The sequence below is a fragment of the Rana temporaria genome, chromosome 4 (genome assembly GCF_905171775.1).
Source record: "Rana temporaria chromosome 4, aRanTem1.1, whole genome shotgun sequence".
NCBI lineage: Eukaryota > Metazoa > Chordata > Amphibia > Anura > Ranidae > Rana > Rana temporaria.
In genome coordinates, this window is record NC_053492.1 from 373,872,552 (window position 1) to 373,888,303 (window position 15,752).

General features: G+C 40.1%; 1 protein-coding gene across 3 annotated transcripts in view; it reads right to left on the reverse strand.

Annotated features, from left to right (window-relative positions):
• Positions 1 to 15,752, reverse strand: part of TIAM2 (TIAM Rac1 associated GEF 2) — a 272,961-nt gene that overhangs the window by 96,959 nt on the left and 160,250 nt on the right. For all 3 annotated transcript variants that reach the window (XM_040350977.1, XM_040350974.1, XM_040350975.1), the window contains 3 exons: positions 10,187 to 10,291; positions 4,782 to 4,860; positions 870 to 962 (listed from right to left, as the gene is read on the reverse strand). In XM_040350977.1, the coding sequence (XP_040206911.1) occupies positions 870 to 962; positions 4,782 to 4,860; positions 10,187 to 10,291 (277 nt within the window). The remainder of the gene's footprint in view (positions 1 to 869; positions 963 to 4,781; positions 4,861 to 10,186; positions 10,292 to 15,752) is intronic.

Below are 15,752 nucleotides of genomic sequence, written 5' to 3' on the forward strand. Positions count from 1 at the left end.
TGAGAAACCCTCACTTCCTGTTCTTCTGTCTGTAACTCCACACAGTAATGCAAGGCTTTCTCCCTGGTGTGATGTGTCATGCTCGCCCCCTCCCTTGGACTACAGGAGAGTATCCGTTATCCTCTGGTTAACCTATCGTGTGTACGAGGCCTTAGTGGGCTGCAGCAACAGCCGATTTTCGTGCGGCAAATTTGAGGAATCCGACATGTTGCAAATTTTTTGAAAAACTAACGATTTTCTGTTCAATGATGGGAGAATTGTACGAGAAATGTAATAGAAAAGAAAATACGCATGTGCAAGAAAAGAATATTCCCAGAGAGAAACGAATATTCCTGGAGAGAAACGAATATTCCCGGCAACATGAACGTTTTGTCGGGCCGAATTTCGAAAATCAATGGTGGCATCATCGGATCACAAAAAAAAAACGAACTTTCTGATTTTGAAAATAAAATGTGTTCTAAATTCGACCGTGTATGGCCTGCTTAAGGTAAAGGAAGCTATTTAGGGGAAAAAAGTTGTACCTTTACAACCCCTTAAAACTGAAAGTGTAGATGTCTCTTAAGGCAATTCTGAAACCTGCTAACTGCATATATCATGTTTACAAAGAAGTGAATATTACTAAAGACTAATGGAAAAATACATTGAGCATGGCTACTAATATTACAGACGGGACTACACATTAGTGGTAACCTTAATAAAAGTTAATAATCATCATTGTTACATAGTTAGGTTTAAAAAGGGCATATATACAGAAAGTAAAAAGGTTTGCATCCTCTGAACTAAATCCAGAAGCAGGTAAAAAAAAAAAAGCATTGTCCAATTTACTTGGAGTACACGGAATCACGAACATTTTTATAAAATATACCTACCTTCCCTATAGGCCAATCCATCTGGATGAACAAAACTTACATAGATATGAGTAAGACTGTTATGTTCATCTACCTGAGCAGCAACAGCAAATCCTGCAAATAGAAAATATGAATTTTAGGAAAATGTAATGTCCTTATGTACACATTTTACATGAATGTTGCCACTGTAAGCTCAAACTCTAGAGATGGCCACACATGAAATGAGCCAGTTGCTTTCATAAAGGAGAAGATTAATTGCCCCCTCCCTTACCCATTAAAGCCAACACTAGACTATGTCTTCTCACTGTTGTCCCTCCCGCCTCCATAGCAGTAAAAAATGCATTTCTTGAGCAATGCAAACATATTTTTTTTTTCTTCCTGCAACGCCAGCCAGAAAGACTCAATAAAATTCCATAGCACACCTTAAAACCGTCATTTGATGTGCATGGCCACCTTATTACAGGCAAATTCCTTAACGCAAATTTTTCTTGTGCTTTCTAGTTGAAGAAAAACTCTGATAATATTTTGGGCTTGATTTACAAAAACTGGGGAGCTCTGCATGGCAACCAATCAGCTTCTAACTTCAGCTTGTTCAATTAAGGTTTCACAAATAAAATCTGGAAGCTGAATGGTTTCTATGCAGAGCTGCACCAGATTTTTCACTCACCAGTTTTAGTAAATCAACCAATACAAAAACTTGTATTCGCTGAGGTGTTCAAGCAAAGGCTGATTTTCTCCTTTTGCTGAAAAATAATATTGTATTAACATTGTCGTCTGCTAAACAAAGAGATGCCGTATAAGATGACCTACATAACAGTGACCAGTTGTATTTTTATCTGGATCTGCAACCTCTTCTCAGCAGCATGGATTTAAATGGTATAATGTATACCGGTGGGGTCAGCGACCTGTAGATCGCGATCTACCAGTAGAATGCGGACAGGTGACTGGTCGCGGTCTGGGCTTGCTGACCTGCCATTCCAGAGCATCAGAGTGCAATGCATAGGGACTACTTGTAAAGTTGGGGCTGTTGAAGGGAGCAAGAGCCAAATAAGCCGATGCCTCCTCTGTAGTGCTGACTCCTGTCCCATGCGGAGTGATACCAACTGCACTCCACCTCTTATCCCAGCTAGCAATCTCCAGAGTGGTGCCAGCAGCAGGAAAGAAAAGATCTTCAGGTCATTGTGAAGCAATACACACTGATGCACTGTGGTTTACCCACACCGAGGGTGCAGTGCAGTGTACATGTAGATGTCCTGCAAGTTTGCTACGCTTAGTAGCTGTTTTACTACCCCCCAACTCAGGGCCGATCCACACTATAGGCTCACTATGCAAGCCGCTTAGGGCCCCGCAAAGCTGCGGAGGGCCCCCCAAATTACTAGAGGCCCCACCTGGTGAGAAGTAATTTTTGGCCCCTCACCCCGCTTCTCAACTTTAGAAGTCAGCACCCCCCGCTTCTCACTTTAATGTAAGATGTAATTTCCGACAGCAGAACACCCCCTCCCCCGCTTCTCAACTTTAATCTTTAATGTGACATGTCACTGTCCGCAGCCCCCCCCCCCCCCTCTCAACTTAAATGTGACATGTCATTTTGCTTAGGGCCCCAGGGAGGTCAGGATCAGCACTGCCCCAACTTTACATGTGAATGAGCCCTAAGGGTGCCGCTGCTTAATATAAGGGCTTATTCACAAGTGCTGCTCCTCTAAAAAACAATCCAAGTGGGGGTTGATAGGTAGTGAGGAGGCGATTTGTTTCTTTCTCGCCACCTGATTTAAACCCATGATTGTTGTGCAATGAATACGTTTGTGACACAGTAGTGCTGCTATTAGAGGATTAAATCAGTTGTGAAGAGGTGACATTGTTCCCTGTGATCTTTGACTTCTCCCATGTTATTTAGGTAGATCTCTACCTCGTTAAGGTTGCCTACCCCTGATGTATACAATTGACTGCTTCTAAGAAATTATTGGCCTGTGAACATGCAGGCCAGTAACCCGAAGACTTTTTTTTTTTTTTGGCATTAAAGCAAGAGTTTGGCAACAACCATAGCCAAGTGTTATGGTGTTCTGTGATCAAGTTGTCTGTTCATAACTAGTACAATAAAAATTAATTAAGACATCTCTAAAGGTAAAACTGACTATATTGATGAACAAAAAGGAAAACGCTTTGTAGGGAAGAAGTCTATAGCAAATGTTGAATACAAACTTCAATGCTTTTTATCACTTTTGTACCTTTGTTTCATTGCTGCTGAAGTAAGGCTTACAGTGATACTACCTGCTCTCTGAAGTTCATGGTCAGAAGGGGGTATCTAGCAATAATGAAGTCTAAAAATTGGAGCATCACACCAAGATGTTACAGTCTAAAAAAAGATTTTATTCCAAATGTTTAGGTAGTGCTACAGCCAATGCTTTTTGTGCCCCATGTGTCATCCCCTTCTGAAGGGATATAATATTCGGTACATACAAAAAAGGTCTCAAACCTGTTATTTGTACATTTTGAATATTTATTTTGTATTATATTTAAAAATTGTGGACTCTTAGGCTGGCCATAGATTATACAATTTTCCATTAGATTTACCTAAACCATATAATATGAGGTCAAACCTAAACACTTTCAGTTTGTAAGCAATCAGGCAGGCCCTTGTACTACATAGTTGAAGGTAAATCTATAGGAAATTAAACAAGGAAATTATATAATGTGTGGCTCAACATCTTGATGAGGCACTCCAATTTTTAGACTCTCTAATAATTCACAGTACAAAGTTGCTGTTTTCAGTTCCTCGGTTCATGAGAGCAGCCTACTTAGAACCTAGATGTCCCAGAATGTTTGTTTTTTACCAAATACAGTATATTAATAGTACTGAAATATATGTATCCAATGCTCCGATGCCAGCAATCCACCACTTTTAGGAAGGGGGTATCTAGGCAGGCTTAAAGCCCTACCCAAACTTGGAGAAGACGTCACCTATATGGTTATGTTCATTAGTAGTCAAACAGCAACTACAGACAGGTTTATTATCCTTCTATAATTTTTTTTTAAATATTTCTACTTTTTCTGCCAAACAGTCCAGTTAGAAAAGGCTCACTTTATTTTAACAAAATGTGTAGTGTAGTCAGGGAGGGCTAAATGTTTGTGGTTGTGTACTATTGTGATAGACAATTATGAGGCATTGTATGTAGCAGAGAGGCATTAGGCACTGTGCATTTTACAAGAGTAAAGGGCACTGGTGTAATAGGAAAGTAGGCGCACTAAATATAATACAGAAGTATAGGTCACTATGTGTAATATAGTGGTATAAGGCACTGAAAGATATCACACACTGGGTATTGAGTACAATGGAGAAGTAGCGGACCTTAAAGACTGAAATTCTCTCTTATTGACCATTTTTGGGTATATTCTATTAGATAATTGGTTATTAATTTTTGCCATCTATAGGTTTACATATCATAGTGTCCATGTATTCATCACCTCCAATCTGCCGCATCTTTAAACCAAGCAAGTGTTCTATCCACAATGCACATCTTACCACTACCTTAAAGCTATACTGTTAAAGCGATGCATATGTTTGACATAGCAAGTATAGGATGTCATATGTAGATTATATGTTATGTATGATATGTTGATTATCTGTATTTTTCTTTTTGAGTAGGTCATCTTTCTTTGCTGCCACATTAAGGAGGTCCTGAGGAAGCTGATAGTTGTGAAACACGTCAACCTCTTGGAACACACAGCAAAGACAATTTGTTACAGTTTATTGTTATGGCTAAAATTGCATCCAGTGTGAACCGAGCCTAACGCAGACACTGGGGAATGTAGATTTCCATGGTTTATTTTCTCACATATTTAACTGGAATTCTTATTTAAGCACAGTAATAACCCCATAAAAATAAGTATTGTGTTTATCAAATATGTCTGTTTAGACATCCTATAGTAACTTACCAAAATCCGTTATAGTTCCAGTCTTTAAAAGGTGTATATTGTAAACGCCCAAAGGAAATATTTCTAGTTCATCATACACCTGGAATATATGTACAAAACAAAACATTCAATCATTTTGACACTGCTTTAAAGTTTAATAAAAAAAAAACGAACACTAAAATAATTAATAGGAACTTTTTGATAACTTTTTTGTTGTTCCAAGACCATGCTAAATAATAGAAAACTATTTTGTAACCATTTTGGAAACACTTTTGCTTTTCAGTACTGCAACAAATTCAAGTAGAATTCCAACTTTAATATCAGTTTAAATTGTTTGGGCCAAGCGGGTCCAAACATAGTGGGCCAGATTCAGAAAGATCAGCGGATCTTTCTGCTGGCGTAACGTAACTCATTTACGTTACGCCGCAGCAAGTTTTTCAGGCAAGTGCTGTATTCACAAAGCACTTGCCTGTAAAGTTGCGGCGGCGTAGCGTAAATTACCCGGCAGGATTCAAATTTGGCGGGTAGGGGGCGTGTATCATTTAAATGATGCGCGTCCCAGCGCCGAACGAACTGCCCATGCGCCAGCCGCGACTGAATCCCAGGGGGCATGCTCCAAATGACGTCGGCAACTCGTCATGCTTTCGTCGTGAACGTAAATTACGTCCAGCCGTATTCGCGAACGACTTACGCAAACGACGTAAAAATTTCAAAAATCGGCGCGGGAACGACGGCCATACTTAACATTAGCTACCCCTCATATAGCAGGGGTAACTATACACCGGAAAAACCAAACGCAAACGACGTAAAAAAAAATCGCCGGGCGGTCATTCGTTTCTGAATCGGCGTAACTCCTCATTTGCATATTCCTCGCGTAATAATACGGAAGCGCCACCTAACGGCGGGCCTGGAATTGCAGCCTAAGATCCGACGGTGTAAGACACTTACACCTGTCGGATCGTAGGGATATCTATGCGTAACCTGATTCCATGAATCAGGCGCATAGATACGACCGTCGGAACTCAGAGATACGATGGCGTATCTCTTTCTGAATCCGGCCCACTGTTTCCATTTTGTAATGTCGCAGCCGCTGTGTGTTCTATAATATACGGTGGTTTCATTAGCTACATTTAGATATCTCAGTTACCTTTGCAAAACCTATGATTCAAAGAGTGGACTTGTGGAGAGTGTATACAGTGAAAGGTTTTTATTTTTCGCCAAGTGATAGCATTAACTTTGGTGTTTACAGTATTAAAAGAATGGGTTACTAATGTGGAGACAGCTTTGAATTCAAATGTGGAAGAATTGTCACAGCTCTTCGGAAGTTGAACCTGTCTACTGACTTTATATCATAGGCTTCAATAGACCTGATACAAGTGCTGGCAAGGTTAAAGTGGTTCTAAAGTCACAATGTTTTTTACTTTAATCTATTACCTGCATTAAGGTAAAAATACTCATAACCTTTTACTACCTGTTTGTTCCTACCCCCCTCCCCCAATACTTATCTGAGTTTGTCTCAATCTCATTAGGCAGATAGATAGCATCAGGGGCCAATGGCAATCAAGCAAATCCAGTGAGGAGGAAGCAGGGGGCGGGGCCAAGCATGCTGCATGTGTCTATGGCCACACGCATTGGGTCCGGCGGGGCGCGTGTGCCCCCTATCGCTCTTAAAGCGACCGACGTACACCTACAGACGTGCCAACCTGCTGCAGTATAATGACGGCAGCTGGTCAGCAAGCGGTAATGCTGAACTCCGGGGAACTGAAAATTACTTTTCCAGTGTGGCCAGATGCCACCCTTCCCCCTTTCTTTAGGGTATGAGGAAAAAGAACCTCTACTTACCCTATCCTTCGTTCTCCGTGGCAGCCAGCACTCACCTTGTATGTCTAATGCTCTGGGTTGTGGGCATCATTAGCTAGATCTTGGCTATATTTTTTATAACAGATAAAATATCAGTCCTTCCTTTCCAAAACAAAGACATTTCTAACAACATTAAAGCCCTGTACACACGCTCGGTTTTCTCTGCGGTAAAAAGTCAGCCGAGAAACCTGAGGGGAAAGCCGAGAACCCCGATGGGAAAATAGAGAGCAGGTTCTCTATTTTCCTGACGGGATTCCCGGCTGTTTTCCCGACAGAAAAACTGCAAGGAAGGATACACACATCCGGTTTTCCCAGCCAAAAGCTCTCCTGGCAGTTTTCCTGCCGGGAAAACCGGTCGTGTGTCTGAGGCTTAAGAACTTACTGTATATAAATATATGTATGGTTTAATGACCAGAAAGGGACAAGTATTGCACACCTAATATATTAAAATGATTCTGCCGTGTTTACTAAACCACTGCAATTTACTGCAATCCTCTCCACCCTTAGATGAACACGGTGCATGTGCAATGATATACTTGTTACCTTGCTACAGCAAAGTGAAGCTGTATCTAAACCCAAGAATGAATATGTAATACAGAGCGAAAAACCCGGTACATACTGCAAGCCATTGGCTGCAAGAGTTAATCGGATGCTGGTTTTCCAGCTTGTCCCCTCTGAAAAAAAAACGGTCGTTAGCCCTTCTTCTATCAGACAGACTGCTGTACACACTGACTGAAAATCATCCTGCTAAGCTGGACAATTTTCGGATGGGAAGTACCCCCCCCCCCCCACTATAGAGCAATCATAGATAACCAAGAACAGGAAGTGTATGATTCACAGTATTACCAGATGAATGTTGAGGCTCATTCACACTAGCGAATGCACTCATACTGCGATTAGATGTGAGAACTTCAGCAGGGGATCCGATGATTAGCTGGGAGAGCAGCCCCACTAAAGGCAATGGGAGACTGCTGACTCTCACAGCTAATCGCAGTCACACAATCTCTTATGCAACAGTCCTAAAAGAGGCCAATAGGTAATTTTGCTGGATAGTAGCAAACTCACTGATTCTACATGAAGTATAAGGCTAATGTCCGATGGCAATTCTGCCTATAGCAGGAAATTGCCAGCAGCAGGATCGATAAAGAGGCTGCCCAACTGTCCTAATGAAATCAGTGTTAATTCTGATGTCAAATTTCAATTTAGTTGTAGTCATATGCTGTGTACACACAACTGTTTTTAATGTCATGGAAAAATCAACGTTTTTCTCGACATGATTCTTGTCAAGCCTGCCTTGCATACATGATCGTGAAAAAAAAATGCTCGAGCAAAGCGCGGTGAAGTACAACGGCACTATAAAGGGGAAGTTCCATTCAAATAGTGCCACCCTTTGGGCTTGATTATGCAAATTTCCCTTCTCATAACTTGCTTCTGAGCATGCACGTTTTTTCCTGTCGTTAAAGCCTACACACGACCATTTTTCACAACGTCAAAAACGACAACGTCAAAAACGTCAAGAAAAAATAGAGCACGTTCTAAATTTTGAATGGCCATTTTTCACGCCAAGAAAAATGCTCTGGAGCCTACACACGATTGTTTTCAATGACCAATTAAGAAAATGGCATTTTTCTCGTCATGAAAAACAGTCATGTGTACGCGGCAATAGTCTTTTTAGTAGTATTTTAGTCATCCGAATTGTTTTCTTTTTTACATGTATTTTAGTCTGCTAAAATCTCCAGTATCATAAACAAACATAAATATGGCTTTTTGACAAACAGAAGTGCAACTTTAAAATATAAAAAAAAAAAAGCTATACACTCTATTGGCTGTAATGAATATACCTGAATATAATGAAAAAGTAACATCTTTTTAACCACTACCCGCAAAATTACATACCTGTACGTCATTTTGCTAAAGGGCTTGTACCGGGGTGATGCCGGTACCGTTTTCTAGAGCCGATGGTCAGATTTCTTTTAATAACAACCGATGCAGCTAAGCAGCCGGTTATTACAAGCAGCTAAAGGGGTTGTCCCCCTCGCCCAGACTTCCGCCGCAGTCTCCTGTCCCACCAGGGGACCCGAGCCACCCGGAGGCCCGAACAAACATGGATTTGGCTTTGATGGGGCCTCTAAAGTAGGAACCCAGAAGTGGCGTCACAAAGATCTTGGCATTTTGAATACTTTCCCTAGATCCCTCCATAAAGAGTATTTGTCACTGCCTATTACTGTCACAAGGGATGTTTACATTTCTTGTGACAGCAATAAAAGTGAACAGACTTTTTTTTTTAAAGGGACAGTGTAAAAACATGTAATAAAAAAAATAAAATAAAAAAAAATGTTTAATGTGCCCTATCCCTCTGTGCTTGCGCGCCAAAGAAAACAGAATACAGAATACTTTATAAATCCCAATGGGAAATTGAGAAATTGTTAAGTCGCGCCCGCAAATGTAAACAGCGTTCAAATCACACATGTGAGGTATCGCCATGATTGTTAGAGCGAGAGCAATAATTCTAACACAAGTCCAACTCTGTAACACTAAACAGGTAACCGTTACATTTCTTTAAAGTGGCTATGGAGATTTTTAAGTACTGTCATTTGTCACCATTCCACGAGTGTGCACAATTTTAAAGTGTGACATGTTAGGTATCGGTTTACTCGGCGTACCATCATCTTTCACATTATATAAAAAAATTGTGCTACCTTTACTGTTTAGTTTTTTTTAATTCACTGAACTGTACTTTTTCCAAAACAATTGTGTTTGAAAGACTGCTATGCAGATACAATGTGACATAAAATATTGCAACAACCGCCATTTTATTCTCTAGGGTCTCTGCTAAAAATAATATATTTTTATTATTATTAAAATTACTTAGAACCGCCAAATATATATATATATATATATATATATATATATATATATATATATATATATATATATATTTGGCGGTTCTAAGTAATTTTAATAATAATAAAAATATATTCGTCTATGAAATGAACACTGAATGAAATTGCTCCCTCTGTAGCTGATGCAGCAAGATACTGCTCTGTCACTGGCCACAACACTGCTCAACCTTGATCATCAGACATCTCACCGCCCCAGCTACCAAGGGAGCAATTCCATAGGGACAGACAGGTCCCTTTCATGCAGAAGATTCCCTTTCGTTCAGGAGGGGATCGGTCCGCTGATCCCCTGCTGATCGGGGCAGTGCAGGCTGAAAACAGATGCATATCCGCTCTGCTTCATGGGCGGCTGGGTGTAGACAAACTCCGCTGTCTGTTTACGACTACCCTCTGATCCACCTAGATGGAGAGGGAAAGATCACCTTTGTTTTTGTTTTTTATACGGATCAGATAAGTGGTAGGTGGCTGTAAACAGACAAGTTTGTTTTACACCTGCCGGTCATTAGGGGCGAATAAACTATAATCAGATGTGCCTGAACAGCTTATAGGTGGACCTTATCGGACCTTCATGTGAAAGAGTGCACAATGCAATACAGCTGGGCCACATGTAAAAAAATAAAAATAAAAAAATCTCAAACTAGTTTTCAGTCATAAAAATATCCATACCTGGTCTTGCATGTAGTCCACTGGAGAAGGTAGATAATATTCAATATTCTCATCCACATTTTTTCGTAAATGCAAAGAAAAAAAACTGGGGTCCAGTTGCCGCACCTATTTTGAAAACACGGGTTAGAAAAGCTGCCATTCTGGTGTAAGTAATGAATATATGTAGTATACTAAAAGCCTGTAATATTAAACAATGAGATTGAGCCTATCGTGTTAAAACACTCATGTACCTTTTGAGTATATTTAATATGCAAACTTACTAGGATACAAGTTTATTGTTGTGCCTCTAAAGAATTAGTGTTTATACATAAAAAGCACATCAAAATGCACAAAACACAAACACATAGAAAGCATGGTATACACACAAAAACGCAACAAATTAGGAAATTTTCGGCCAAAAAACAGTCAAAATGGTACATTTAATAAGGGGATTTTTTGAGCTCTCGATACCTTATTTAATGCATACATCTCTAAAACAGCATGCAGGAATAGATTGCACATGCAATGATTATAGTTCAAATTTGACCAAAATGTAAATCTCTCACAGGTCTTTCAAATTCCAGTGAAATAATTAATTTAGTAGCATAAAGTACGTATAAAAACACACAACTGTACACCATGCAACCACTTATCATCTTAACATTCTAAAGTAGTTTACAATGTAGAAATAGGCGCTATTGAACCAGTTTTGGACCTTTGGTGTGCTACATGAACCCAAAAAGAAAACAGGGTGTACGTGGCATGCCCTTGTTCCTCTACCCCGATGGTGATCTTCTTGCCTTGCCTATTGGTAATTTTTGGCTGTTAAATGTCAGCAGGGACTTGCTGAGTAATGAAACAAAAGTGTCTGTAGTTGCAACTTTAAAAAAACAGAGCTTAGGAACAGTGCTTGTGTTCAGAAGCGTGATTCAGAAATACAATGTAACATTTAATCACATTGTATTTTTCATTAATATGAAGGATGATCTTCGATCGTGTAAGATGTCAGTTAAAAGAACCTTACGAGTGAAAATAAGTGTTTTTTGTTTTTAAATAAAATGTGTCCATTTAACACCTTATTACCCCACAAATAAACCCTACTCAACCCTAATTAAAGGGGTTGTAAAGGTTACATTTTTTTTTTAAATAACAAAAATGTCATACTTACCTCCACTGTGCAGTTTGTTTTACACAGAGTGGCCCCAATCCTACTGTTCTGGGGTCTCACAACGCCTCTCTCGGCTCCTCCCTGCTAAAGCTAACCCCATCTGGGAAGCTCTTTCCTGAGGGGGTTAGCTTATGGGCGCGCTCCCGTATCATACAGTTGGTATCCATAGACGCCGAGTGTATGACTCAATCCCACTCCCTGGCAGCCGTGTCATTGGATGTGATTGACAGCAGCGTGAGGCAATGGCTGCCAATCTATCCAATCAACGGCCAGACGCCGGGGAATGCGCACAGCAGGTGAACGGGCCAAGGTAAGTAAAACAGGGGGGCCCATGACAGCGAGGTGTTTTTTCACCTTAATGTATAGGATGCGTTAAGGTTAAAAAACGCAAACCTTTACAACCTCTTTAAGTCCGTCTCATATAACTATTATGTTTCTGCTGATTTTTTTAAACTTATTTTTTTCAATTTTATTTGTTTAGCTTGTTATCCTATTTTATTTATATATATATATATATATATATATATATATATTATTTCACAAAAGTGAGTACACCCCTCACATTTTTGTAAATATTTTATAATTTCTTTTCATGTGACAACACTGAGGAAATTACACTTTGATACAATGTAAATAGTGAGGGTACAGCTTGTATAACAGTGTAAATTTGCTGTCCCCTCAATATAAATCAACCCACAGCCATGAATGTCTAAACCCCTGGCAATAAAAGTGAATACACCCCTAAGTGAAAATGTCCAAATTGGGCCTATTTAGCCATTTTCCCTCCCCAGTGTCATGTGACACATTAGTGTTACAAGTTCTCAGGTGTGAATGGGGAGCAGGTGTGTTACATTTGGTGTTATTGCTCTCGTTCTTTCATACTGGTCACTGGAAGTTCAACATTGCACCTCATGACAAAGAACTCTCTGAGGATCTGAAAAAAAAAAAATATTTTCATCTACATAAAGATATCCTAGGCTATAAGAGGATTTTCAAGACCCTGAAATTGAGCTGCAGCACAGTGGCCAAGACCATACAACGGTTTAACAGGACCGGTTCTACTCAGAACAGGCCTTGCCATGGTCGACCAAAGAAACTGAGTGCACATGCTCAGTGTTAGGTTGTCTTTGGGAAATAGACAGATGAGTGCTGCCAGCAATGCTGGTTGAAGGGGTGGGGGTTAGCCTGTTAGTGCTCAGTCCATACGCCGCACACTGCATCAAATTTGTCTGCATGGCTGTCGTCCCAGAAGGAAACCTCTTCCAAAGATGATGCACAAGAAAGCCCGCAAACAGTTTTCTGAAGACAAGCAGATTAGGGACATGGATTACTGGAACCATGTCCTGTGGTCTGATGAGACCAAAATAAATGTATTTGGTTCAGATGGTGTCAAGCGTGTGTGGTGGCAACCAGGTGAGCAGTACAAAGACAAGTGCGTCTTGCCTACAGTCAAGCATGGTGGTGGGAGTGTCATGGTCTGGGGCTGCATGAGTGCTGCCGGCACTGGGGAGCTACAGTTCATTGAGGGAACCATGAATGCCAACATGTACTGTGGCATACTGAAGCAGAGCATGATCCCCTCCCTTCGGAGACTGGGCCGCAGGGCACTATTCCAACATGACAACGACCCCAAACACACCTCCAAGACAACCAATTCCTTGCTAAAGAAGCTGAGGGTAAAGGTGATGGACTGGCCAAGCATGTTTCCAGACCTAAACCCTATTGACTATCTGTGGGGCATGCTCAAGGTGGAGGAGCGCAAGGTCTCTAACATCCACCAGCTCCGTGATGTCATCATGGAGGAGTGGAAGAGGACTCCAGTGGCAACCTGTGAAGCTCTGGTGAACTACATGCTCAAGAGGGTTAAGGCAGTGCTGGAAAATAATGGTGGCCACACAAAATATTGACAATTTGGGCCCAATTAGGACATTTTCAATTGGGGGTGTACTCACTTTTGTTGCCAGCGGTTTAGACAGTAATGGTTGTGTGTTGAGTTATTTTGAGGAGACAGCAAATTTACACTGTTATACAAGCTGTGCACTCACTACTTTACATTGTAGCAAAGTGTCATTTCTTCAGTGTTGTCACATTAAAAGATATAATAAAATAGTTACAAAAATGTGAGGGGTGTAGTGACTTTTGCGAGATACTGTATATACATTTTCTTTTGTACGGATCTACAAAAATGTGCAAACCTGAAAAAGCATTTCTTTTATCTGTAAATCTTTTATCTGCAAATCACTGCAATGTGTTGTACTAAAACCATAATTTTAATGTTATCAACTGGACAAAATGCATAGTTTTCATCTATAATAACACATTTTTTTTTAAACTAATACTAATCAAAATAGGAAAAGGTTGCATAAAAAAATATTTTTTGCAAGACAGTATCATATATAAATATCCAAAAAGGAAGCCTTGTTTGCACTCCCCATAACAAAAATATATTACTTTGTCATCTTAAGTAACTGCAAAGTTATCACGGAACAGAGAGCTCCATACTAGAAGTATAACAAATTCTCTGGTCCATCAAGTGCCAGAGCTGAAGTGGTTCAAATAAATAAAAATTGTCTATGAAATTGTATGATAAAGTATAGTGATCATAACTAAAAAAAAAAAAATTCACTGGCATCCCACTTTATATTGCACAGGTAATTTAGCCATATGACTCTTCTAAGAATTCAAATTTGTGTTACATGATGACAACTAAATACACCAATACAGCAATATGGGAATGGAGGATGGTGATGATGATTTTCTCTTTGACTATTTTACAATATTTAGTACCAAATGAGGTAAATGGCACGCAGATCTCACAGTGACACCCTCTTAACAAATTAGTGTTTTATGATGTAAAAGCTCAAAAGGCAATATACATACTACAATTCTAAGTACAGCACTGGAAAAGCATCCAGGGTGTATGCAGGGATACCTGCCTCCAGGTAAAAGAGGACAGTGGGAGGATCCAGGCTTCCATTGTAATTAGATCCAGCACATGTTATCACCAGAAAAGACAGACATCAGTACCAATGTAAACTGGGACCAAACTAGGACTATTGAAACTTAATGGAGTAAGTACCGTATTTGCCGGCGTATAACAGGACTTTTATACTGATAAACATCCCCCAAAAATCAGGGGTCGTCTTATAGGCGGGGTATAAAATGTGAAGCTTTAGTTCATTTGGGCCAAGTTGGCCCAAAACGAACGTCCCTAATCTGCCAGCCCGCTGGATGTGCAGTAATACTGTATGTAGCTTTGGTGTCCCACGATCGGGTCACAGAGCTGAAGAACGGGGAGAGGTAAGTGTAAACAAACCTCTACCCGTGCTTCCTAGTCAGACTGTCACTGATCGTCTCTTCCCTGTCATAGGGAACGACAATCAGTGACATGACACGCCAAGCCACACCCCCACACAGTAAGAATTACTCATTAGGTCACACTTAACCCCTTTAGCGCCCCCTACAGGTTAACACCTTCACTGCCAGTATTAATTTCACAGTAATCAATGCATTTTTATAGCACTGATCGCTGTAAAAATGACAATGGTCCCAAAATAGTGTCAAAGGTGTCCGATGTGTCCACCATAATGTCGCAGTCACGATAAAAATCGCTGATCACTGCCATTACTAGTAAAAAAAAAAAAAAAATATTAATAAAAATGCCATAAAACGATACCCTATTTTGTAGACGCTATAACTTGTGTGCAAACCAATCAATAAACGCTTATTAAGTTTTTTTTTACCAAAAATATGTAGAAGAATACGTATCGGCCTAAACTGAGGAAAAAAAATGTATATATATTTTTTGGGGATATTTATTATAGCAAAATTGTCGCTCTATTTTTATTTATAGCGCAAAAAATAAAAACCGCAGAGGTGATCAAATACCACCAAAAGAAAGCTCTATTTGTGGAATAAAAAGGATGTCAATTTTGTTTTGGAGCCACGTCGCATGACTGCACAATTGTCAGTTAAAGCAACGCAGTGCCGAATCGCAAAAAGGGGCCTGGTCCTTTAGCAACAAAATGGTCCGGGGCTTAAGTGGTTAATACTCAATATTCAACTTCGATGTTTACTGTATGTTGCCCAAACTCCCTAGAAGCCATAGCACATAAGGATTCAGCAGACAGAAATGGGAAACCAGCCTCCATCAGATCTTTTCTTTTTGTTAATGATGGTCACCTATAAGTCTCTTTTGCTGTAATAACTATGCAACATACTTTGGGCCACTAAAGACATTAGAGCATAGGGCAGGCATGAGCTAGCTGCCCTCATGTGTTAATGTTGGTTATAGAGCGCTAAACGCAATTGGTCGCATCATGTGGCTGTTCACACAGTAGAAACCTCTGCTTTCAGCTCATTGGGGAAAACCAAGAGATCAGACAGATCCTTCTAAAGCTGGTTGAAGGAAAGAAACTC